This window comes from Sphaeramia orbicularis, chromosome 17, assembly GCF_902148855.1.
Source record: "Sphaeramia orbicularis chromosome 17, fSphaOr1.1, whole genome shotgun sequence".
Lineage (NCBI taxonomy): Eukaryota > Metazoa > Chordata > Actinopteri > Kurtiformes > Apogonidae > Sphaeramia > Sphaeramia orbicularis.
In genome coordinates this window covers 17,101,552-17,129,305 of record NC_043973.1, presented here as the reverse complement: position 1 = coordinate 17,129,305, position 27,754 = coordinate 17,101,552, and the positions used below count along the sequence as shown (strand labels likewise).

General features: G+C 38.0%; 2 protein-coding genes across 7 annotated transcripts; one reads left to right on the top strand and one right to left on the bottom strand.

Annotated features, from left to right (window-relative positions):
- The first annotated feature begins 1,285 nt into the window (after positions 1-1,285).
- Positions 1,286-12,634, top strand: LOC115437064 (DBIRD complex subunit ZNF326). 6 transcript variants are annotated; one of them, XM_030160150.1, is made up of 12 exons: positions 1,289-1,564; positions 3,157-3,190; positions 3,324-3,451; positions 3,896-3,998; positions 5,217-5,631; positions 5,737-5,797; positions 6,480-6,537; positions 7,344-7,491; positions 8,618-8,678; positions 8,851-8,981; positions 9,067-9,156; positions 12,178-12,634. In XM_030160150.1, the coding sequence occupies exons 1-12, from the start codon at positions 1,552-1,554 to the stop codon at positions 12,196-12,198; spliced, it is 1,263 nt and encodes a 420-aa protein (XP_030016010.1). In that variant the 5' UTR covers positions 1,289-1,551; the 3' UTR covers positions 12,199-12,634. The 6 variants fall into 6 exon arrangements, with proteins under 6 accessions (XP_030016011.1, XP_030016007.1, XP_030016010.1 ...); XM_030160149.1 differs by having other exon boundaries at positions 3,154-3,190; XM_030160147.1 differs by lacking the exon at positions 3,157-3,190 and having other exon boundaries at positions 1,288-1,564; positions 3,324-3,446; positions 3,891-3,998.
- On the bottom strand, positions 12,381-27,754 carry znf644a (zinc finger protein 644a). Its single transcript, XM_030160145.1, has 6 exons — positions 27,543-27,754; positions 19,689-22,173; positions 18,990-19,568; positions 16,848-16,973; positions 15,851-15,953; positions 12,381-13,344 (listed from the first exon to the last, which is right to left on the bottom strand). Exons 2-6 carry the CDS (start codon positions 22,168-22,170, stop codon positions 13,149-13,151), a joined length of 3,486 nt encoding a protein of 1,161 aa, XP_030016005.1. The 5' UTR covers positions 22,171-22,173; positions 27,543-27,754; the 3' UTR covers positions 12,381-13,148.

Here is a 27,754-nt window from a genome sequence, read left to right as displayed (position 1 = left end):
TCAATTTCAAATGTGTGATGAGAATCTACCAAATTTGCTGCATATATTTTTTATAAACATGAACATATTCTTTTCCATTCTGTAAAACATTTTGTCTAAATGTCCTCCAGACCTGCATCTCACTTGCTTTCTTCACATAAAAACCATGTATTTAATTAATTTCATCCTTAATTTCTCTTTCCTCTCCATCCTCATTTGCACAAAGTGTGACTCAGTGGTATCTTACAGCTCGAACTAACAAAAAGAAAAACCTCTTAATTTTTTAACCAGTGGGATTAATTTATAAATTGTGAGCGCATGACGATAACACTTGCCTGGTGCATGCTGGGTTTTTAGTACACTATACTTAATAGACTCGGTGGTGTAAGAAAGATTCTGAAAAGTATTAATATCCCAGTGTGAAAATACTCCACTTCAATTAAAATTTCTGCATTCAAAACTGGTAAAATGTATAAGTAGCAATTGATAATTGATTAAATTAAGTTTACTGGTGCATATGTTACTTTTAATACTGTAGGCGTTCAATGCTGAGCTAAAATTTTCATAGATCTGTTGCACACAACAAACATATGATGATGTTATAGAATATGATGCATTGCTGTAAATGTAAAGTAAATTAGTAGTAAGTCAAGATATTTTTCCGAAGTGTTTTTATTCCACTTTAGACATGAAAACAACAACGTGATTGATTTTTTTTTACAAAAAGTTACAAAAATGTCCACTCAGCTGGTCACCATGTATTTAATTTTTGAAGCGAAGAAACATGTATTTAAAACCTAATATCAGAAAATGACATGGAAAACTATGCAATATAAACATTTTTAATGCTGCTAATCAGATGTTTTCTCACATTTGAACATACTGTAATACTAGTTATTATTCACTTCATGGAGATAATATGCAAAAAAACCTTTTTATTAACAAAAACACCTGTTAATTACAGTCTAATAACAATTAGCACTTGGTTTACACTAAAACATGTCACTGCAGATCATGAACAGCAAAGTTACAGTAATGGTATGAATTGCATTATATGAGATGATGCCTAAGTGTCCACTGTGTTGGCTGATATGAAACTAAAAAAAAAAAAAAAACAACCCATGAATATACAAGAGAACAGCTGGAGAATAACTGTCCACTGTAGTGACCACTATGCAAAGGGTTAAACATCAACAGCAATTAAATCCATCCTAAAATATTAATGCAGCATTAGAATGAATGCAGAAACATCACATATAAAAGTAAAACACCGACAGACACTACTTTACCTTTACTTCTCATATTTAGGTACATTTTAGTGATTCCATTCTTCAGATGTGGTTTAACAACAGCAGGAGGCGATAACTGTGTGTTTACAGTTCACCATAGAAGTAGAAGAAGGTCCACGTTTTGCAGAATGCTGCCATCTGTTGACTACTATTTATAGTGTTCATCTAACCGTTTGTATTGTGATGTACACGCTAACTTAACCTGCAAAAATGAAAAGGTCTAATAATCTACCGTTCAACATTCCAGCAGTAGCTAAAGGAGCCCCATCATATACACATCAACATGAACCCCGACGGTAAGTGAACGCATCATCTGCTGCAGAAAAATAGTTTATTCTGTGGCTAATGTTGCAATGAACACCCATGTAAATGTTTAAAGCCCATTTACATTTACATGGGTGAATATGGCACCTGTTTGTCACGTTTCTGACAGTCTTTTAATAGTTTCATACCTAAGTGTTTTATAAAACTAGCCGCTATGCAAGCATGTTTACTGTTAGCCAGTTACATGTTATGTCTACGGTGAGCTAAGAGCTAAGCTAACCTTTTAGCCTTTTATCCTACTGTTATGACAAAGTTGGTTCTGTCTTTGGTTTGGTACAGGGATATTTACCTACTAGGTATTTTTCTATTCCTTCCTAGGAAACTAGCAAAAAATACATACAACGTAAATAGAACAGATATCAGAACATAACAAAATTTCCCACTGTAAGGCACAACTTCCAATGCAACAAACTAACAAATGTGTAACATAATCTCATCCCATGACTATATATATTTATATATATTTACAACAAATATAGCAATCATCATTCACTTCCTTCCTTTGTTGCTTTTCTCTGGATTCCCATTTGCTGCCACTCTATCTATCTGTCTGTCTATCTATCTGTCTGTCTGTCTGTCTGTCTGTCGGCTAAAATTTGCTTAGAGGTCTTATTTATGTCTTTGTGCATAAGAAATCAATATAAGTGAATCCCCAAAGGAACTTTGTGTTGGTAAATGCAAGTTATGCAAATGTAAAAGATTTCAGTTCTGTTGCAACATGTTGATGGTCATATGAACTATGTTTTCAGCTCAAAAATGTCCAATTTCATCACAGTTAATGCTATATTTTCATGTCTCAAATGGCCAAGTTATATTTTAACTGAATTTACCAGAAAAACAAATATTCTATTCTTTTAGATTTCCCAATTTTTCTTACAAGATTCTATACTACATATCACATGTTTTATTTTTACAGGTTGCAATATGGAGTATGGTGCTGATCCATCCTACTTATGTTACGCAAATACATACATTAAGAATGTCACACGTCACATTTTAAATCAACAGTTTTCTAATAATAAGCATTTTTATAAAGAAATAACTTCTATATTGTTATTTACTCTTTAGTATGATGATACACTATACAATAAATAATTCTGATCCTAGTTTTTGCACAGGGATCATTTGTGGAAATGGTGACGTGGCTGCCGAGCATCAGTATGATGGGATCTGTAACAACCATGTCACATCCGTCCACTGCCACAGTTTGTGTTTTTGTGTCAGCTGTTATTGTTTTAGATCCACAATACTAACATTTATGAATAAGAGGATAATTAGCAATAGTAAGTATATAAGTTTATTACTAATAAAGTACTGGTACTGACCAGATCATCATGGGTAATGTCACGTCCGTCCACCAGCAAAAGTTTTCACATACACGTGCTATTAAAAATCCAATATTTCTGAAAATATAGCTTCCACTGTCAAATAATATCAGTAGTCTGAGCACAAATGTATTAGCATTATTTCAACACAGTTCTATGCATTCCTTACAACTTTTTTTTTTTTTGACAAAAATGGCCACTCATTTGACCCCCTAAGTAAATTTTAGCCGATACAGCAGCTTCTCTATCTGGAATCCTCACAAAACAAGCCAAGTAAAGTACAACAAATACAACACATACAAAGTGCCACAACACAATGATCATTGACAACACTGGATAAAACTCTATTTCTCCAAATTCTCATGAGGGTGATACTTAGTGTTGTCCCTTTTCTCTTTAATGTGAGAAACCGACCACCACCAGACGTCAGAGAAGGTATGATACACATCCAGATGAAGGCAGCTGCAGACAACTCAAACATCCATCGGGTTTCCACCTCTACTGCTAAGACGGTACCAGCTCAGGCTCGTGGAGGTTTGTATACTCTGTGCTCATTTGTGCTCATCTACGAACAGACGTTTCTTTCTTTAGGGATCAGACCAGTGCAGCCATGTCAGAATAATACCATATTAGCAAAACTGTTGTGTTTTCAGGTAGTTTCACAAACTTACTATATCATAACACAGAAATCTATCGTCAAAAATACATATACAAAACAAACAAAGATAATTTTTTGACACGATATACATACGAGAGGAGTCTTTGGCCGGATCTGTGAAGATGTAACAAAGGTTCATCTAGGCGCTTTTAGCAAATCATGAATGTGCATTGTTTGTTATTACAGTCATTGTGCTGTCATTCAATTAATTTATCAGGAAAATGCAACCTGCTCATTTCACTGGTAGCTACCTTTAACTATAGATACATTCAGTGTGACACTAATTGTCATTAATGTTATTTATGTTTTGTAATTTACAGGAAAAGCTCCTGTTAGTAAATGGAAATCTTCATTCAGACCAATAGGAGATGCAGAACAGGAAGATGATAATTCTCAGGAACAAAGCACAACCAGTCCAGAGAGGTAAGCCAATGAAATGTAGTAAGTACACTGATGTAGAAAAAGATATTACAGCCTCTGTTACTCGATTGGAACAACAGGTAAAATGAGGACTGTATGATTTAATCTCATCGCCACCATCAGGAATCTGTAAGAATCTTGTGGTTACCATAATTAGTTGGTAAAAGCTCAACTAGTTTAGGGTGACAGCTTTGAATCTACAGTTCAAATGTATAGTCATTGATACATAGCAATATCTCTTAATATTGCAGTCCAAGATGTGCCTCAGTGGCACTTTGAAGGTTTCTGCAGGACCTTAAGGAGTCATAAAAAGTCCAAAATTTAATAATCTGAATTTTATGTCTTATTTTAACATTAAAGGTGATTAGATTGTTAAATTAATGTTTCTTCAATAAAGATGCATTAACTTCATTCTGCTCCTCACAACACAAAGCTACTTCCAGGAGCAATAATTTAATTCAGTTTTCTTAATCTGTTTTCTATGTGTTATTTACATTATTAGGACTCTAAACAGATGTTACTATATCACTAAGGAAGCAATAGTAATGTGTTGTATAAATGTGAGATGGGGTGGGATTTAATAAGTTTCCTTCTTCCCACTCCTTTTTGAACAAAACATACTGAATTTATTTTGTTATTGCTAGTGTACATGACAATTGCTATTTTGACTTGATTACCTTTGTTTATTAATGTATTTGCTCCGCCATTACTTCCTTGTACACAAAAGAGATTTGATTTTTTTCTTCTACTCAAAACAAATAAATGAATGATTTATGTCACTTTCATCTTAAATTGATAAGTGCATGTTTAGTTTGACACCTGCGGAAAAGAATATATTTAAAGTTTGGTTCAAATAACAATTAAGAAATTGTTTTTTGTGAAAGTGAGTGTAAAAGTCACATGGATGGTCATAAAAATACAAAGGCACTGTAAGACGTCGCCAAGTGAGTGTGAATAAATTCATCTACTTTTGCAGTGATTCTAGGACTTCAGTTTTCTGTTATATTTGTTTTTAATAATAGGGATGCTAAAGATTTTAGATTAAATTGAGTAAATTTAAAAAATGTTGCATTAACTTTTGCTGTTTGAATGTGGACTGTGAAAAATTCTAGGCCTCACAGGAAATTGAGGTTTTTTCTTTTTTATCTGTTTATAAACTGTACAGTATTGCCACAAAATTCCATGACTCAGAATCAGGAATCCCCCTTTCCTCTCTCTCAGGGTTGAGCTGTATGACCCCTATGATACTGTCCTGTCTGATTCTGACGACAACCGCTCTCCACTCAGTAACGAAGACATCCAAGAAACCCAACATTTGTCTCCAGGTAGAGAGTGTCTTGACAGCCACCACTGGGACTCCTCTTACTCTGAGCCTGGGAACCGAGTCACAGACAGACGTGAATTTAGCCCCGAAGTCTCAGAGAGTCCATTAGAGAGTCGAGGTCCCAGTCTGGGTCATCACCAGGTGTTCAGTCCAGAAACCGCATCACCTGACGGACCAGATTATGGCTCCACCAGTAGACCTTTAGACCACAGGGGCCACAGCTCTGACAGACATATCCATAGCTCATCCACCCAACGGTTTTCTGGACCTTATGGAGGACAGACGACCGACGGACCAGAATACAGAGCAGAGGTACCGTTCATAAATTTAAAATGGGTCTAGCAGGACCAAGAGTAGTTTGGGTTCTGCTTTAGCCTGAAACTTGTCATCAAGACCACTTGTTTTTCTCGTCTTTAGATAGGTACGTCTGTTAGATTATCACCACCAAGGGTACATCACAACTACAAACATCATTCAGGTGAGTTTGCATTTCCATGGTCGTTTGGCTGCTTTCATGATTCTGGAAAATCTTACGACTCCACTAGATTTAGGTGTAGCTTTAAGCGTCATTCTAGACACCACTGTGCACATTGCTCACATTGCAAAGTATTGTTATGTAGAGTGTTCGTTTGCAGAAATTAACAGTTTGACAAAAAGATGCAGTGTCGTAGACGTTGAATTAGCATTTTTACTTAGGAAAGGGTCCTTAAATCAGCATTTGTGGGAAAAACTCTTTCACATTGATATTGGCTACTTAATCTCACTTCTTTTATACACAGTTCTGCTTTGTTTGAGGCCTTTTTACCATCCATTGTTCCCTTGATCGTATTCCAAAGGTTGTGTGTGGTAAAAAATTTTTTTCCACAGTTCTGTCTCTATACTTTAAATTAAGTTTAGGAAAAACATTTTTCTGCAGGTCCTGAAAAAGTCTAAAATGGTCGACTTTTTGACTTTTAGGCCCTAAAATGTTAATATCATTTTGACAGGTCTTAAAATTGATTGGATTATAGTATTTACTAAAGATGCATAATCTTAAATCTTGGTACAAAAAAAGTTTGGCTTCAAAGTACTGACTAATAGGCTCAAAATGTAACTTGTTGAAACCTGAAAACATTTGTCTCCCTGTATGAACCTGTTTAAGTGTACCTAATGCTTTTCAGGCCTGGACCAAATTATACCAGTGACAAGAAAGGAGAACAAGAGTATAATAATGGACAGGTAAGAACAAATAACACCAATACACATCACATTCATTCGTTCTTTAATTCATGTACATATATGATGTGTGTACAAATAATATAAACAAGGGGTTTATCCCATCGAGAGCAGCTTGTTCACAACATACACACAAACAAATCCACAAAATATTGAATATCTGTAAAAAATGTCATGAAACAACATTGCTATTCTTGCTGAACATGATGAGGATCTACTAAAAGAATTCACCAACAATACCCGCTGTGAAATATACCTCCAGAGCATTATTTATTTGTAATGCAGACAGAGTTTAGTTTTATAAGCAGGTAAAACTTAATAGCATCCTGATGAAAAAAAATGTACTTACAGGAACAAGAAGTCTTCACTCCACTGATCTTAGAACAGATTGTAGTGATGGTGTTTATGCTGTTTCTGTCTTTTACGACAAGCATTTAAAAGGTAGATCAAAGAAAAGCTTAAGAGACTTTAAATAAATGTTGGATAAAGACGATAGAGAGTGAGTCGAGTGACAGAAAAGGAATTTAGTTTGGAAGAGGTGAATCCTCTGATGCCCCTGCTTCACAAAAATGTCTGTATTTGCATGATGCTTAATATGATCAATGAGAAAACTACCTAAATATTTTTTGATGTAATAATTTCCACAGTGTAATTATATGATATGTGCTTGTAAAACTGTATTAAATATAGAAATGCTGCAAAAATAATGCATGACTGTTTGAGTAGAACTTCATACTTTAACATAAGGTGTAACTTTTCACTTCAGGTTGGCATTTTAATGTTGTTATTTGTCTTTTTAATACTTTTAGGGAACCTATCAGCTGTGACCTTTGTGATGTGGAACTGGCCAATGGGCAGGAACTGGAGGATCATCTAGAGACCAAGACTCACTGGGACACACTGGAACTCATCCAGCAGCACAACAACTATGATGATATCACCATAGCTTTTCTACAGGTGAGATAATTCATCACACAGTGAAATACAGCTCACTGAAAATCTAGAATTGATATGTAGTGCAATTTTAAGATCTTTTAGTTGCATTTTAGAGGCCATTCTACACGAACGTCTAAGTAACTTCTAAGAATTCTGAGCTTTTCACAGTTCATGTCAAGGATTATCTTGGATAAATCATGTGAAATCTTCTCTTAAAGGTTTAGTGAATAAGATTTATGGGAATTAATTGCACAAATATTTGTAATTACATTGTCTTATGTATACACTCACCTGATGGAGACCAGATGTGAGATGGTTGCAGCTGATGGAATGCACCATGTTGTACTCCTGTAGTCATACAGTAGTGCCATTTATAGCAAGAGTTATTATCTCCTGAACTAAAAAACCCAGAATGGACAAAACAAACACTGGCTCATGTTGTATTTTGTGGTCACTGTAGCAGAGGGATGGGGTCATTCAAAGCTGCAGGAGGCAGAAATCAGGCAAAAACACCAAACTCTCCTTCTGACAGCTCTCTGCTCTCTGTCAAATCAAAAGAGTAACCATAAATATTTGATGTGATCTTCTAAAATATAAGAAAAGTGAAGCTAAACTATCATAGTTGTAGTGGCTGCCTTGTTGCTTCTGTCTGGGTAAAGCAGCAGTCACATCTGTCTGCACTATCAGTTTTCAGTAATAAAAGCTGGCAATTGCACATTTAATCCCGTGCCTCTGAAAACATGTATAACCTGAATAACATTGTGCCACAGGGTATGCTATCAAGGTAGTAAGTTATGCAGAATCTAGGTTTTCATTAGAGACAAGCTGAATTACATTATGCTGAAATTCAGTTGGAAAAGTTGTGAATAACTTGGATCAATACAAATTTCAATCCAGTCCAGCCAGAAAAAAAGTGGTGAACCTAATGCTAATGCAAAAAAAAGGTAAAAAAAATATTTATTTTTTCCCTAAATCATCCATGACAGGAACTGGGTGGTAAAATAAGCTTGTGTAGAAGTAAGCATTTCTGCAGCCAATACAGTTAGAGTCAAATATACCAACCTCTGATCTGTCAGTTTACTGTTACTTATTTCCCTCAACACTGTTTTCAACCTAAACTGACCACAGATGTATATTTTATTTTTAGGATGTTATGCTGTATAAAGGCCATAATTGCAGCCGGGCCATAGAGGAAAGTGCTCTTCAAGGTAAAAATGAATAAGTTGGATCATAATTGGAGTTAAAAAATTATTATCATCATATTCAGCCTTCAGTAAACGTGTTGGTTTCTAATACTTTTGATTGTATAGCACGTGAGTAATTGTTTTCTAAATACATTTGGGTTCAATTAGAAATACAGCTTGTTTGTTGCATTGTCAGCTCTGCAGGAAAACGACCACATGACGAAGGTTGAAATGTTCCACTGTGCAGCTTGTAACACCTTCGTATCCACTTCTGCACTGTCGGTGCAGAGTCACATCACTTCTCAGGAACATCTCAGCAACACAAAGGTAACAATGAGTGAATTATAGCATGATTCAACATCAGAACTATCATGATAATGATGATATATCTTTTGATTGATTGTTTTCTAAGGAGTTTGAAGTGCAGCAGAGACGTACTTGCCTTGATAAAGCAAAGACCATGATGGAGAAGCTGCAACCTCAGTTTGAAGACTTCAAACAGGTATTTTAACACCTCATTTTTAGTATTATAAGCCACCAATAACTTCACATTCGACTACAGTTTTTTCCTGAAAACTTAAAGGGTTGATATGTAATATTAATAAATAAACACTAATCCAGCTATCAGCAGGGGGAAGTCATGTACCAGAATGCACACACCGCTACCAAAACACATTAACACTACATCTCCATAGTCTGTATCTCCATGAATGAAGTGTTCAGTTGGTCAGAATAATACCGCTGGGTTATAATATCCATGTACTGCATCAGACAGTGGTTTACATCATAACAAGAAAACAGATGCAGTAAAACTACAACTTGTTTTTTATCCTCTTTGATAATGTTTCCAAGTGGGTGCATCTCTTTCAGATCAGAAATGTGGAGTTTTCATTGGAGTGTGCATCTTTACAATAGAGCACAGGTGTCAAACATGCGGCCCAGGGACCAAATCTGGCCCGCTAAAGGGTCCAGTCCGGCCCTTGGGAAGAATTGTGAAATGCAAAAATGACACTAAGATGTTAATCATTTTAGTTCAGGTTCCACATTCAGACCAGTTCAATCTCAAGTGGGTCATAATAACTTATAAATACTCACAACACCAAATTTTTCTCTTTGTAAATGTAAATGTTTTCATGTAAAAAAAAAGCATAATTTTGCAAAATATCTAAATAACCTGAACAAATATGAACAACCTGAAATGTCTTTAAGAGAAGTGCAATTTCAACAATATTCCACCTGTTATTAACACTTTCAGTGCCATGGGCCGATTAAATCGGCTTTACGAAAACAACCTGTAAAGTGCCACGGGCCGATCAGATCGGCTTTGGAGAGCATGCCACATTTGTGTACAAACAAACCATCCACCCTCATTTCTTTCTCACATTTCGATGACGTTCTTTCTGTGTCCCCCTTTTGAGACCAAGCAGACGGGAATTTGAGGTCACGCGACCGAATAATATTTTTATATCTTTTTAATGTTTCTTATTCTCCGGTGTTTCATCAGAGGGAGCCCTCCATGCCGGGGGGCGGCTGTGGACTCCGGGGGCTGTGGCGGCGCCTTCTCTCACTGGGGTCCGCTCCTTTCTGGTGGGTGGGGGTCCCAGTTGGCCCTCTCCCACTAGTTGGGATGCGGGGCTGTGTTGCTGGGGCCGGTTGCCGGGGTCGGCGGCTGCCTCCTGGTGCGGATGGCTCCCTGAGACAGCGCCTCCTAAATTGATGTTTTACTTTTACTTGTACATTTTTGTTCTGGTCTACCCGTGCTCAATCGGTCTTCTTAAGTATGTGTGAGCTTGTGGGTTTGTATGTATATGTGTGTGGGTGAGTGGGTGGGTGTGGGTGGGGGGCGGTACTGATTTTTAAACTGATATGTAAAGCACTTTGTGCTACAGTTTTTAATGTATGAAAAGTGCTATATAAATAAAGATTATTATTATTATTATTATTATTATTATAAATTATGCAAATTACGATCAATAATGAATCGGCTGCGTCCGGTGCGTTTTGGATCTAATCAGCAATCGGTCGGATGTTATCGAGCGGTTTCCTGCAGGATTCTTCAAATATTATAAACACGACGCGAAATACTGAAAAACGGCCAAATTCTGTGGCACTTTTAAGGCTTATTAGCCCCTTAACTGTCTGGCACTTAAAGAGTTAAATGTTTTGTGTATTTGTAGACCCACTGTGATCTGTAAGTTATAATGTACATGTGTAAATGATAAACTGAAGCATAATATTGTTAAAATTAGACATTTTTTCAGTTTGTTAATATTATTCACATTGTTTGAAAGGGCAGTTTGTAGATGCAAACATTGTCATCATGTAATTTTACTTTTTTCACTCTAAACCATAGAGAAAAGTTTGGAGTTGACATTATTTATATATTATTATATTATAATTTTACTGGTTCGGCCCACTTCAGATCAAATTCAGCTGAATGTGGCCCCTGAACTAAAATGAGTTTGACACCTGTGCCATAGAGGATCTTTGTCATTACCCCAGGGGCTGAATAAAGCACTGTATACATGTCCAAAAAAAATCCCCCAAAACTGGAATAGTTTCAACATATCCCACATCTTTGTTTGAAAAAGTCTAATTCAGAATATCTGAGTGGAATATCCTCCATGATACACAACAGAGGAATATTACTGTGCATGTAAATGTGCTCAGTGATTCTCAAAGGATCATTAACACTTGTATTGTTAGTGCTTTTACCAAAGTGCTAAACTGTCTGCTTTACATCCAGTTTGTAATAACTCACAAAGAGAAAAAGTTGTTTAACTACATGATCAGATTTAGTTTTCTCTGTCCAGCACAATGCTTTGTTTTTCTTTTGTGTTGTTTTTGTTTGGGGAGCTGGCACATCCTGAGAAAATAAAACTCCTTTTGTCTGTGAGTTTATTACAGGTACAAGTAAACTTTAATGCAAAGTGGTAAAACCAGAAGCCACAAATGTTTTCATTTCAAGTATCAGTGTATAGTGTGTTCATTCAAATGATAAACACATTAACTGGTCATCCAACGAATATTTTTTTTTTTGCTTTGCTGTAATATTTTTGGTTAGTGGTTTATTAAAAAGGACTATTTTCCAAGTCGGTGCTTCAGTAATAAGAAAAAAACTAAATACAACATGCTATCTGTGATAATGTTGTTGATGTTCCATAGTTGATGTTGATAGTGTTGCTTGGTAACATCAGACCTCAATTAAGTTGATGTGGGTGCCCATTTTGATTTTAATGAAAAAACAGGTAAAAATAACCTTTCACATTGTCAGTTATCAGTTGCTTCATACAAATCCAAAGGAAATGTAAAATCTGAGATTGATAGAAAGTGGAATATTTCACATAATCTGCTGCAAGGACTTTTTTTGTTAATGTTTTTAACCTTTTAAGTCTTAAGAAAACCAATTACAGTGTGTAAAGATAAAAACAGGTTACTGTAATGTGGAAAAGAAACATCCGAGGAGGATAAAAGTCAGTGTCTCTGCTACCAGATTGTTTAATGGATTTCTTTCTTCTTCCAGGGTATCAGCCTGTTCAACTGAAATCGACACCGTGGAAATTCGACCAGACAATATTAAAATCACCACAGATAAACCTACTCATGTACAGCCTGTTACAAAAAACATTAGGTTTTCTAAGTTTATATACAATATATTGTATCATTTCCTTGTCATTTTATACCTTTTTTATGTTTTTATGTGTGCAGAAATGATCAGAAGTGAAGTCAATTTTCTTTGCCTTTTTATTTAGAACAACACAAATGTTTTAAGCATTATCTGTGATATAGTACATTTAAAATTAAATTATTTCAAAACAGTATATTTAAAACATTAAATATAGGTGACATGTATGAAGGGCGTCATCAGCACTGGCTGTGCGTGTAGGATTTTTTTTCTTAACCACCTTCAGTTTAAATTTTGGGTTTGTATTAGAAACAATGCAGTTACGGAAATACTATTAAACACTTTCTATGCATAACAAGATTGCAGACACTTCTTTTTGTTCTCATGTGGTATCTTGGATCTTTCAGATGCTGTCATTTACAGTCATTGCCCTGAAAACAGACCATGGGCTTGGTGTTGAACATGTTGCATTATGAAAGAAACATGAGTCTATGCATCTTAATAAATGTGAATATTGATACAGAAGAGAGGTGCTCCCAAATTTTGGACAAAAATGGACTCAAACCATGATAAATCTGAGGTAAAAGTTGTTTTCATTAGAAATGGATTCCACACTACATTACTGCATAAAACAAAACAGTCTGCTCATTTGGAATTGTATTCCAAAAACCGGACCATGTAAAAACAGAATAAGGTAACAATATCCAAAATAACTATTTCATCTGTCCAAGCATGTACAATACCTACAGAGTGGATCAATATTGTACTTTTGGCCAGTATTTAATTGACTAGAAAAAAAAAAAAGTGAAAGAACATCGAATGTACATACACATACAGTCTAGTGAAATCTAAAAAGGTCCCAATTGGCTTCATGAGGCAGCGTGTGTGGCTGTCAGAGAGCTGTCTTGGTCAGTCTTGAGGGTAGGGAGGTCTATGGGCAACGAGGTGACCTCTACCATGCCCAGCCCAGTGTGGGGGACACTAGTGTTCATTATGTGTCTCTGTAAATGTTTGATCCAGTCCTCCTGGACCGATAAAGGACCCTGGAAGACGAGGTCACAGAACCTGTACAAAAAAGAAACACATTTTTTGACTCTGTACAGAAACACGTCTTGTCAGGCAACAGCATCTGCACCCACTCTGCTCACCAGAGTTCTGAAATTTTCATTAGTTTTTATTATTTAGGCCAGTGGTTCCCAAGCTTTTTCATCTCAAGGCCCAGAGGAGAAATTTGGGGTCTCCTAAGGTCCCAAATACAGCATAAGTTTCCAGAGATTCTTCAAAACACCTTCTCTGAAAGTGTGTTTGTCTTTTACATCATTTTAATCTGTTTGTCTTATATTTTTTATATTTTATACATCATGTTTATCTAGTTGTGTCATTTTGTGTTTTATGACTGAGATCTCTCCTCTGAATGTCATGACAATGGTTGAGGTCAACATTAACTCTTCGAACACTGTTTTCTTCTGCAAACTGACAATCCAATGAAAATATCTCGGTTTAAGAAGCACAGATTTAGACTTTCAGTTTGGTTTCAGAGTGGGCTTATTTTAGTTTCCAGTTTTCCCAGATAATATGAGGAAAGACTTGATCTACACAAACTGAAAGGATGACCACATGCAAGAATCAAATGTCACTTCATTGTTGACAATTTAATTGCCAACTGTTTTGAGTAATGTGGGGCGACCATGGCTCAGATGGTAGAGCGGGTCAGCCAATAACCGAAGGGTTGGCGGTTCGAATCCTGCTCTGTCTGCTACTCACACTGGTGTATGAATGTGTGTGGATATTTGGTGGTGGTAGGCTCAGATTGGCAGCCACGCCTCCGTCAGTCTGCCCCAGGGCAGCTGTGGCTACAGATGTAGTTTACCACCACCAGAGGGAGAATGTGAGAGTGAATGAATAATGCATCCTCTGTACACGCTTTGAGTATGCGTTCATAGAAAAGCGCTATATAAATCTAATCCATTATTATTAATAATGTTTTAGTAAAAAAAAAATCTGATGTGACCATTTTACTCTGATAGTAAATTGAACATTAACTTATGAATAAAACATGACACTTACAACCATGCCTTGACATTGATTTACATGTTTTCAGTCAATTTATCTTGATGAATGAAGAAAATAACCAATGAAAACCAATGTTCATGAATATAATTGTCTTCTTATAATATGAAGAAAAATGCGACGCTTTTACTGCAATTCTATTTCATTTTAATTCCTGGTGTTTTTTGTTTTCTTCTTTGTAAACTGACATTTGTATTTTTATTTCCGTTACCTTTTTCAGACCTAGTTCAAGTTTTGTCTTAGTTTTGTTTAGTTACAGGAGCTAAAATTGGGGAAAACAACACAGAACTGAAAAATGCATATCTTCCTCCTGCAATTCTGTCCTCTTGGTGCAAATAAAGACTAAATCTATAGACAGACGACCTTGCATGGATTAGTTGGGAAGTGCATTATCACAAAGCTGAAAACAGGATTGTTTTTCTGAGATTGTGAAAAGAGATGCAACAAACATGATCTTATAGAACTCATCGTATAAAGCAGAAAAAAGAAACATACACATAAATTTGGGGGTAATAATAATAGTAATAATATAAAAACCTTAAATCATAGCACCACGGCGATAGGAGCCAATTTTTACAAAACTGATGCACTTTTCCTTATAATGAAGTATTTTTGTTGTTTTATACACAGCTCTAGCAGAAAACATTGAAAGTGAAGTGAATACTTCTGACATTTTGGGACAAGTTGTCTGAGACGATTTAGGCCATTTTAACCTCCAGCTAGTTACCTTTGAAGACTGATATTTGATTAACAGATAGCACAGCTCTTCCAGCCTGTCATATCTCATGTATTAATGATTTTCCACATGAAAACGACCACAAAAGACTCCAGGAAATCCCTGCCCTCTACCAAGATATCTGAAACATGATCTCCTGCAAATGAAAGTAACTAGACACCTTTACACTTCTGTTGGTGCTCAAATTAGATAAACACAATATGTCTAAACTTTCAGTTTCAGAGACGTTGGTATCTTGAGGGCAGATCCAAGCCAGATGTCACTTCTGCTTGTCGCCTCTTATGCTAAGCTAAGATAAGCTAAGATAAGCTAAGACCTCTTGTTTCCAGTTTTACATGAACAGTTGTGTGACCATTTCAATACTGTTTACCAAAAGTCAGAATTATGAACATCATAAGATAGATTTTTTTTCAATTAAACATGGCACCAGAAGACATTTGCCTGATTTTTCATGATGATTTGTTCTCTCAGTGTTATTTAAACAGATTTTTTGTTGTTTGTACAGCATCATGTTTTGGGACTATATCCGTGAAATATATGTACGTCATTGTATTAAATATGCCTGTGAATACCATCTCTGGATAATGTCTGCAGTAAAAATGTGATGCTGAATGGTTAATGTTGAAGTGATGTTGATATCTGTTAATTATTAACATTTCTAACATTCCTGCATTCAGCTTACAAACCATGCACTACTGAAAGAAAAGTCAACCAACCTTGGGCTTGCTAAATTTGAAATTATTCCTATTTATATTTAACGGTTACCTGCAGGTGAGTCTGTACATTTCCTCTGGAGTTTGTGGTAAGGGCAGTGTCTTCTTCTTCGGGCCGGGCCTTGAACGCTGCCTTCTCGCTTTACAGTCATATGCTAAAACACAGAAATTGCTTTAGAAATGACGCCACTTCATGTAAAATCCCAACAATAATTCATTCTCCTGCCACATCTTTCACATTTAGCCTTTTTTTTAAAAATTTATTTATTTCTTATTTGTTTAAAGAGGATTGAGATCAAAACACTCCTATAATGGTGTGTTCCTGTCTCCATGTTGAAATGACCGGTTTAGTATGACTGTGGTAAGATTTAATATTAATCATTATCATCTGTGCCTGCAAGAACATGAACCCTGAAGGCCTTCTGTATGTCCACACTATTCCTCCTTCATCTGCACCTTCTATCTGTCACAGCTAACATTTTACTAATATCTCATTGCTGATGCCCTTCTAGATCCTTACCGCAGGGAGGACACAAATAACCACCAGTACACTAATTATAACTGTAATTTAGTCTTCACACACCCTTGTAGTACAGCCACAGACATTTTGAAGAAATAAGTCTAAGTATTTAAACACCTCTAAAATACAGAGGTTTAGAATATTCGATTTTCTTTAAAAAAAAAAAAAAAAAAAAAAAAAGCATTTATGTGTGCCTAAAGCCAAGTCTACCTACGTTACACACTGTAAAATTGTGTCAGTGTGGACAGATTTACAGATTTGACATCTAGACGATGAAACAAAGCAGCAGCATGAGTCACTTCAGCAGTAACAAAGATGAGACCTTGGTTTTCCCACTGCCTTATCACTTTTTAATACTGAAATGTGAACAATGAATCAAATCCCAGGTCTCTACAGTGGTGGAGTAAAACTATCATTCGCACTTCTGCTCAAAAATGAAAACTTGAGTGTGAAAACAGATTTTAGAGAATATATACCATAGTTGTCTGTAAGAGTGTTGGTGAATCAAATGAATGCTGTTTGCACTTACTAGTCCCCTCAAGTAAGGCATTCCTTTTTCGTTTAGCATACGCCCGGAGGTGATTGGACAAGCTAACGCCACTATGGAAAGTTGCATTGCAATGGACGCACACCTTCCTGTTGAATTCACCTTTCTCTGTTAAATGACAAAAAAAATATAAAGATGAACAAATTAAAAATTGTACTTCCAGAGACCTTGAACATTGCTATAATTTGTCGTACTTTTTGCTGATGACACTACAACAACAGATAAACATTTCAACATGACACCAAACAAAAAACCCAATGCTTATATGTCATTTTTCTTTCAATTACTATTTTATTGTTCCCTTCTGTCCTGCCTGATATTTGTGTTTGTCATGCATAAGGACCTCATGGTGCATTCAAGTACCTCTCAAACAAATTTTAACTCTAAATCTGTACTTCAATGGCCAAAAAGTTGCTTAGAAATGGGACATTTAAGGGTTTTCTTACTTCCACTTGTTACATATGTAGCTGACCTTCCTTTTGCCTTCTTTCACACCTGCTTTTTACCTCCGCCAAGGAGGTTATGTTTTTGTTGGCGCTGGTTTGTCTGTCTGTTTGTGTGCAGGATAACTCAAAAAGTTATGGATGGATTTGAATGACAATTTCCTTGGCGGAGGTCTGCGCTCTACGAGTGCTTTTCTAGAAAAGACGGCGCAGGCCTCCGCCAAGGCCGATCAGTGGGCCCCCGTGCCCCCCCCATCCCCAATCACCACCAAAATTTAATCATTTGTTCCTTGTGCCAGTATCAACATTTCCTGAAATTTTCACCCAAATCCGGGGCACTGATCTTCCTTGGCAGAGGTCTGCGCTCTCCGAGTGCTTCTAGTTTAATAATTAGAGGTTCTAATTGGGTTAGATCAGTGGTTGTCAATGTGGGCGGGCGTAAGCACATGGGGGGGTCGCGAGTGACATTGTAGTGCGTGCGCACAGGTGCGTTAGCAACTACTGTTGTACATCACAACATTATAAATCACTCGGCACATACTCGCCCCCCACTCACAGACCTCAATCTATGAGCAGGTGGTGGGGTTGGGGGTTGCATATTGTCCAGCACATCATCTCCCCCCACCCCCTGGTCGCAAATTCGTTTTCGGGAGGCAGTAGGTAGTCAGTACGAGGGAGAGGTGAGGGGAGCTCACTTTCACTTACTCACAGCTTTATCTACAGAGCTATATAAGCCCCTGCTCACGGATTGACCCCTCCCACACGCGCATTACTTTTAGAATTACGTACCCGCCGTCCCACAAATCTTTTACAGACCTGGGGGGGCGCCAATGGGTTCACGATGGTGTTAGTGGAGCATGGTTCAAAAAAGGCTGAGAAACCCTGGGTTAGATTAACAGCAAACCTCACAATATTACCAAACAATACTGCCCCCACAAGTTAGCCTGGCCAATGTATCCTGGAGGATCTCAGTGTACTCAATACTGAGAAAACAGTGTGGAACTGGGCCAGTTGCTGTGAAATATGCATGATCTATTCTATACCGAACCAATCACAAGTCTTGGGGGTGGGTGTTTCGCAATGTGTAATACACACAAACTTCTTTTTATCGTGAGTCAAAGTCAGTTCCAAGTCCGGAAATCTCTTTGCAATTGTTGTCTGTTTGATTCAAACATAAGGGCTGAATTACAGATTACACCCTGTATTCTTAAATTTCTCTGTCAAAAGCATCACGTCCGTCTTATCTGTGATTGGTTTATTTGGTGCCTGTTAGTCCCACCTTCATATTTGGATTCAAGCTCCGTGATTCCAGATGGATTTTTCATTGAGAAAGATAGATGGCTAGCCAGGCTACCCCCAAGTACCTCTGTGATCATTTTCAGGCATTTGAGAATTTAAGATGTACCCTGACCCTATAATTGTCCATTAAAAAATTTTCTTGGCAGGGAAATCTATCAGTCCCCATTGCAAAATGTGTCAAAAGTTATTTCCAGATGATTGTTACTTCATATACTCCTGTTAAAGTAGAGCCATTCTTAGTCACTGGATTTTGTCATGCATATGTTCTAATACACTCATTTTTGCTAATTTGTTATGTAATACAATATGGTAATTTAGTATATAATACAACAATAAGGCATTACAAATACATACACGTCTGTTAAGAAATTGTTGGACTTACCAGATATTGAGTGTGGCAGTGAAGATGCAACTCTTGATCCTGAACTGTGCTCACTGTTTGAAGAACCTGCTAATGTGTTTCTTGACATTGGACAGGACCCCTTTAGTTTTGACTCTTCCTGACACTTCCTCTTCTTCAGAATTCCTATCAAGGCAGTTGTCCCCGCAAGTGAATTTTTAACATCCAACTTAGTCTCTAACTGCCTCTTTTCTGAACTCATATCTGCTAAAGAAAATGTGGGCATCAGTGATTTGGCATCAGTGCAAACACCAGCAATAGAGTTACTGGCGGGTGGTCTAAAAAGATCAACACTAGACAGCTTAGATGGTCCACCATATTGGAAATGGTTCCGTTTCTTTCCAAGTATTTGAAGTGCCCTCTGGAACTCCTTCTTGTCACGCATCAATTCTCGGAGTAAAAGTAACGGGGACTTGTTCTTTGTTGCAAAGCTTCTACCAAGCCTTTTGAGGTGCCCACGAATGTGGTTGGACTGCCCTGTCCTGTTATCAAAGGAGTCACCACACAATGGACAAGAGTGAATGCTCTGCACAACCTCAGAGTTCGACTGCATGTGTAATTCTGGAAAAAAAAAAAAAAAGAAAAACACCAGCATCCATTAGAGGTGAAACACACATACCTATTATATTTATGCATAAATCAATACATCAACTTCAAGAATGTAAAAAAAAAAAAAAGTACCTTTTTTCAATCGTCGGAATGATGTTATCCTCCGGCGAACGCGTGGCCTCCTGTCCTGAGAAGCTACCTGCTCGGGTGGCACTACATGGCGTGCATTGTAGCTCAGTCCAACCCTGTGAAGATGTCCTCGGACATGGTTCGATAACCCAACACCTGACTCAAAAACTGCAGGACAGTAAGGACAATTCTTCCGTTCTGATTCAAATTCTGACAAATCTTCCGAGAAGGAATCGCTCAGTGAAATTGAGCAAGAATTGATGGGTTCTTCAGATACTTCTGTTTCTATGCATTCCTCTTTGATTTCAGGGTTGTTCAGCTGTTGCTCTTCAGTTTTGATCTTCTCAAACAACCTTTTGGACGCCTGCAGAGCACCTCGCATTGACATTCTTCTGCTATAGGTATAAATGATGTTTTGTTTTTCTTTTTTGATAACATTATCAAAATGGTTTACATTAGCATGGGGATCCTTAAGCAGCAAACTATCGTTTTTGTCGTAGTCTTCCACTTCTTCTTGGTTCAGAGTCTTTGGACTTGACAAAGGTTTTGGTAAGATGAAGCATGAATCTTGGTCAGAAGTGTTGCGATATGGGGTGGACATCTTCCGCTTAGAGGGTGACTTCCTAAAATGATCAATAATCAACTTGGGTACACTGGTGCTGTTGAGATCTCTTTCAGTGGCGTTGGATGTCACTCCATGCCCATTTGGGGACAAAGATGAGTTTTCAACCTTAACATTAAATGTCCCTGGCAACTGATCAGAACCATTTTTGTCACTTTTTGAATCCTGATCAGATGTTCTGCAGTTAGTGCTTTCCTTCCTTGGTTCTGCAGCCTTTCTTCCATGCCTCTGACGGGACAGTAGAACGTTAATGGACTTATCAAGCTTTGATTCTGTTAACTGAGACTTGAGACCTCTCCTGATCTTGCTATTTTTGAACAAATCTGAAATGTCATTGGATTCATTGGGTGGAGAAGGTCTTTTAGAGGAGATTTGATTTTTTATTGAGATTTTAGAAGTAAACTCTGCATCTCCTTCAGGAGTTTTACAAGTAGGCATATTCTGCTCTTCAGATGATTGTGCATTTTTCTCACTAGACTGTGCAGCTTCATAATCCTCAAATGTTTGTTGGTGGCGACGCAGCAAGTGATTTTTAAAAACATTTTTACTAAAAGCTCTATAGGAACAAATATCACAGGAAAAGATTTCGGGGTCAGTATGGATGGGTTTCCTGACAGTAAAAACAGTGTGCTGCATAATGTTATGTCTCCTAAGTTCATTCTCACTTAAGGTCTTGTAGCTACATTTGTCACATTTGAACTTTCTCTTGTCTTTCTCATGTGTTTTTGCATGTTGGACAAACGTGTTAGGGCAGTTTGTTCCGAATGGGCACTGAGGGCAGAAAAGCTTAGCATTTTTATCCTCATTCCTCGTTTCGTTCACACCTCTGATCTCAGCAGTGAGTCGAGCCCTCTTCTCCTGGTGGATGGACATGTGCTCAATAAGTGCACCACTTTGTCTGAATGACTGTCCACATTCCCGGCATATAAAAGGCTTTGGCGAAATATCTGGAGACTCCACATGTGACTTCATATGACGATGCAAATGATGCTCTTTCTTGAAGATGAGCTTACACTTTGAGCAAGGGTAACATGATGGCTTCTCTGAATGAGAATTTATTGTGAGCCTTCCTTTCAGTGGCGAAAGCCCATGACCTATACTGTTGTCCTGCAAATTCCTGGTAGGTGCACTGTAAAGAATTTGCTTGATGGCCTTTGCAGTTCCATTGGGGTACTTTGAAACTTTTCCCGTTGGTGACGACTGTGGCATTCTTGACTTTCTGACTTTTCTGACAGGAATGGAGTCTACTGGGCCTTCAGCATCAGACAATTCCTCAGATGACTTGTGGCTCAGATCAGGGAAAAGATCTTCTGAGGGATCAACCATGACAACCATGTCCATTTTCCTTTTCCTTCTCCTTTGGCTGCTGGGAGGAGGAACTTCATCTTTAGCTTCCTCCTCACTGGGAGAATCACCATGGCTATCCCACAGAAACTGCATAAACTCTTTATGAGGATCCCAATGAAGATCACTGGGACTACTGAAATTGTCTGATGAGTCCTCAGGGGAGTCTACATCAAAGTCCCATATTCCAGCAGTGTCAATTTCCTGCACTGTTTTCAGTGGAGTGATGCTCTTTTCTTCTTCTTTTTCTGCAGACAAACTACTGAGCTCATGAGCCTCAGTAGCCTGATGTGAAGAAGGTCCATTTCCCAGGCCAACTGGGGACAACATATCTGCATTTGACAGAACATCTAGTACATTGTTTTGCCTTGCAGAAGGCTTGCTGAAGGAATCTGTGCAGGAGGCGGAGTCTTGCGACATTCTCTCTGGCTCTTGCAGGAGTGTGAGGGCATTTATCTCAGAATCTGCATCTTTGTCGTCCTCATCAACACCTGTCAGACATGACATTTCAGCTGCCATGACCTAGAAGAAAAATGTACAGCCTTCTTAGAATTTACTTCATCATAACTGTTATGCTAGCCAAACCCAAAATGAATTGTCTGTTTTTAGTCATGTATTGATCAGCGCCACAAATGATGTATTACTTGTGGCGGATAAGGTCATGAATCCCCTACATTCTTTAAAGGTGCTGGAGACTTTCGTGACCAGTTTTTCATCAAATCTGTAAAACCTCAGTCATAGCCTAAGTATCACGAATCTGTAAGTCTTTCTGTGATTACTCACCTGAATCTCTTGCGTTACGGTGAACAATTTCGAAGTGTCATCCACCATAAACATACCGTGTGTTTACAAACCGACCCAGGAGGTCACTCAGGCATCTTCGGAATTTTGTCGCGATGTGCATTGTGGGAAACGGAGGTTTGCGCAGCCACCTGACAGCGGCAGCACAATGATATGGTATTATATAGATGAAACAAACACGTGGAAACAGCTGGAGGAATATGCATAGAAGGAAGTTCCTGCCGTTTCCGATCGTGTCTGTTCCAGCTGCCGCTGTAAGGTGGCTGCACAAGCCTTCACTTTCCACAATGTACGTCGCGACAAAATTCCCAAGATGCCCGAGTTACCTCCCGGCTCGTATGTAAACACATGGACTGTTTATGGTGGATGGCACTTCAAAATTGTTCACCCTAATGTAAGAGATTCAGGTGAGTAATCACAGAAAGACTTACAGATTTGTGATACTTAGGCTATGACTGAGGTTTTACAGATTTGATGAAAAATTGGTCACGAAAGTCTCCAGCACCTTTAACTATGTAGCCACGCTACAGTATGCTGCTCCTCACTGATGACTGGCTCATTGATCTGTGACACCCAACACTAACACTTAGGCTAATCACTAGCATTATCTTAAAAAAAAAAAAAAAGAAAAAACAGGTACAGTCTACTCTCGTTAAACTGCCCGCCGTTATACCGCCATTTTCGCTCACCGCCAACCAAAACCATTGCACAAAAATCCCCAATGCATTATTCCATTAGCTACCGCCATTTCCGCCTATCGCCATCCGCCAGCCCAGTTCCATGCACAAACAACATTTATACCATTGATTTCCCAACCGTTATACTGCCAGCGTGATTGCCATCAAGTACACATAAATTTTAACAATGCACTGAAACAAACGCGCCAGACGCTGATCGCGACAAGCTACGAGTAGGTCTACGGAACGGCCACCGTTCATTTATAGCAGAACACTCAGTAGGTCAGGATGTCGGGAAGAGGACGTGGGATTAAGCCAAAGCCTCAAGATGATGGGGCGTCATTTCCCGACACGGTATAATAATGCTTAAAATGTTTCCCCACTTTAAATGATCCCTTACAACATAACAGAATCAAGATTTATTTAGAAACGCAATTAGAACGGGTTAACGGAGGCAGCATAGACATCATATAGTAAAGACATGCACATTATGGATGCAACCCGTTGTAACGCCATTTTCGCTATACGGCCAATTTGGCCGTGAACGGAAGTTGGCGGTATAACGAGAGTAGACTGTAAATGGACACACTGGCACTCTAGGTGGTACAACTGCTTTTAAAATAACAGAACTGAGTTACAACAGTGATTACTTTGAGAGGTGTGCCCACTAGTGGTGGACACCTACAACAAAACTTCCTAGTGAAACAATGCCCCCTTTGGCTATATTGAGTTAATATTTGAATCTGATAGGTTCTTCACAGCATATTTGATCTGGACTTTCCAGTTTGACCTTGAAGCTGCGTACGACTTTTGTCACCAATTTTTCATCATATCTGTAAAATCCAAGTCATAGCCTAAGTATCACGAATCGGTAAGTCTTTCCGTGATTACGCACCTGAATCTCTTCCCTTACGGTGAACAATTTCGAAGTGTACTCCACCATAAACCATCCATTTATTAACAAACAGAGCTGGTAGGTCATTCGGGCATTTTCGGAAATTTGTCACAACGTGCATTGTGGGAAGTGGAGCCCCACGCAGCTGCAGTAGCAAGAGGTAATGAAGCCGTTTCCGTGTTTGTTGCCTCTGCGTGGAGCACCGCTTCCCACAATGCACGTCGTGACAGATATCCGAAAATGCCCAAATGACCTACCAGCTCTGTTTGTAAACAAATGGATTGTTTATGGTGGAGTACACTTCAAAATTGTTCACTGTGAGAGAAGAGATTCAGGTGCGCAATCACGGAAAGACTTACCGATTTGTGATACTTAGGCTATGACTCGAGTTTTACAGATTTGATGAAAAATTGGTGACACAAGTGATATGCAGCTTTAACCAAATTTGCAAGTGTGAGAACGCCCTGACTATAAAGATAGATTCAGTGTATGTATATGATGACAGCAGAACCTATTATTCCACCACTAAAATTGAAGTATGAAAGCAAAACTAACCAGAACAAATTTAGTGTATGATGTAACACAAACATGAACCAAGGTTTGGTCTTTCAGGTGTGAAATTGCCCTTGTTCTTAAAAATCTCCCTTGTGAGGTGACCAACCACAGTTCTAGGGGCCTTTGTGTAGACTGTTTTGCGTTGAATTTTGGATTACATATTTCAATTGTTATTTTATGTTTTACATTACATTGTATTATCTATGCAATACAAATTAGCTCTATTTGAGGAATGTAGAAAAAGGAAGGACTGTTTCTGGCGTTTGACTCAAGAATCGTTTATGGATTATTGCCACTGAGGCATTAGCTCTACTTGCCTTAGCATAGCATTTTACGCATTTCCATTAAGCAAGACCAGAAACCACCAGGTACCATCTGATACTATTTCTAGGATAATCCTTCCTGAGGTTCAAATTGAGGTAAAGTGTTGTGAAATCATGCAGATGACAGACTGGTCAATCCAGAATTGTCCAGAATTTTAAGTTTCATTGTCCTCCATTGTTGCCCCAAGTGTAGCTGCAAATACACAGAGGGAGACATCACAACAGTTTGCATTGTGATGCTATGATGACTAGCTGCAACGAGGAAGTGCTATACACCTATAGTGGAAATACAGTGTGCTAGTGCAGAAATTAAGCTAAGTCATGTAAAGTTGAGAGAAGTTGAGCTGATACCATCGGAAGAAGGTGTATCTCAAAGCTGGCTTTATGGTCGCGCAGACATCACACATCACTACCTACGCCGTCACTTTGAACAGTGAAGCATTGGCCCGCATGGCCTTGACGTGCACTTCTTCCAGATTGTAACTACACGGCACGGCAACACAGAGACACCTCCTCCTGGTTGGCCAATTTATGATCATGTGACGCCAGGACTGTACAGCAACAAATGTTGTGGGGTTCTGCCGTTTCTTTGTTTTTGTTCATTACTTATTTCACTTTTGTTCTTGTCTTGTTACTTTTTGCTCCTGAAAAACTTGTGCCGTTATGCACATTAATAAATAAATAAATAAATAAATAAATAAAAATAATTTAATAAAACTGTGCCTTCATTTGATTAGTATATAGTAATACCCCGTCGGTTAACCTATTTTTGTTCAGCGGTCAGACGACCCATCTCCTACATTGCCTCATTCTCCGTTACTTACGCTGTAATATTTTAAAAGAACAATGATGTCTTTGTTAACTTCTACGAGCTTGCAAAGACACTGATCCATGTTGTTCTAAAACAGGAAATGCTTGGCGGAAGATATCGAAACCAGGGAAACAACTCCACCCAGTGGAGTTTCATCTTTATAACCAGCCAATCCCAGCACTACTGCCACCTTCCAATTTGGAGGAGAAACTACAACACTTTCTCAAAATGACGCTGCTACAATACGCTTGAGTGCAAGAGCACAATGTTGTTGTCAGATACAGCATACCTACATGACACAGAGCTACACCTGACCATAAATCCAGCTTAAGGTTCTACTCTTTCTTTTAATGTCGGTGTGTACAATGTAATGACATCTAGTGGTGAAGTTGCACATTGCAACAACCAAATACCCCTCACCTCACCTTACACTTTCAGCCAAGCAGGAAAACGTTGAAGAGGTCACCAAAAACATGAAAAATTCAAAGGGTATACTAGCATTCCTGTTTGATTTGTCTGTTTAAGGCTACTTAAAAAACATGGCAGTGTGACATGGTTGTAGTCTTGCTCTGCGGAGGTATTATAAGATCTGAATTCATTGCCAATCAGATTTGTTGCAATTTCCCCCCAGTGGTCACAAGCGGTACTGCAGATAAAAAAAAATACACCCACAATGCATTTTCACCACTGAACACAAAGGGTAAAACACCAGTAGTTCACATGCGCAGTGGGCCATTCTGTATTAGAAATGGACTGCATAATGTGAAAGTAACACAGAAGATAGAAACTTTCTGAGACCAACTTTTGGTTGGAAAGGGCACCATTTTGTAATCCAGCATCAAATTCTATTAATCAGTCCATGAAGAAGATATGTTTCCTCTGCAGACATAATAAACTCATTCTAAGCTAAAGAAAATTAATTGATTATTACTTACAAGTGGTTCTACACCAATAAAGACATGGTTATGAAAATTATATTATTATATTTCTATTAATTCTACAGTAGACCTTTTAAATCAGCAGTTTAACATGGGATTAGCTGTTAGCATGTTTTAGCAGTAAATCTCTGTAGCTATGGCTAACACTAACATGAGGGTGTACAGGTTTTTTCCTCCCCTGTATTTAATGGCCTTTTTTAAGATACAGATTGTAATAGTTAAATGATGTTTTAGTGTATGTTAATATGATTGTTGTGATGTGGGGAAAATAAACAGTTTAGATATCACAGTTTTTTTTATTTTTAACTCAAATCTCACTTGGCCAGTTTAAAATACACAGAAGTGATAATACAATACAGTTGACATTTCGGATGAATGATTAATTGTATTGTATTTTTTAAAGAGTACGAGGTTGCACGAGTGAGAGGTCTTAGATTTGAAGGGCAATAAAAGTGTCATATCCACTGAATACTCCTGTGGTAGACATAGATGTGTGTAACATGTTCACAATAGCACCAAATCAGCAAAGGAACAAACCTCGTAAATGGCTTTTGATGAGCGGCTATGGATTGTGTATAGAGCTAAAACTTTCAGAACAGTAGTTCAGTTATATGCCAGCTCAGAATAAAGTTGGGACATGTTTAATAAGGTACCGACTTACGGGGCAAACTGAGTTATTTTTACTACATTCCGTAAAGGGATCATTGCATATTCTTGCCGTTTATATCACGCTGTGTTGTTGGATGCTGCTTGCAGGAGCTGCAGACCATTCCATTAAGGCTGTTCCATAGCAAAACCTATTCTTCAGGCTAAACTACAGCTAATGACAACCATTTTTCGCTCCTTACTATTCACACATCAATGAAACGTTGAACAACAAACAAACCTTACCTCCTAGCGGTGTGGATGGTGACAGGACACAATTTATATGCTGCATTGAATAATTTCTTACTTTCGTCTTCCATCTATTTCACAGTCGCCATTTTCCGTGGTGGTCTGGTGTGGGGCAGATCATTTCTTTTGTAAGGGTAATCGTGCACACAAAATGCCGAACGGATACGAAACGAAACCTTAATACAATAATTACAAGAAAGAGTTCGTGT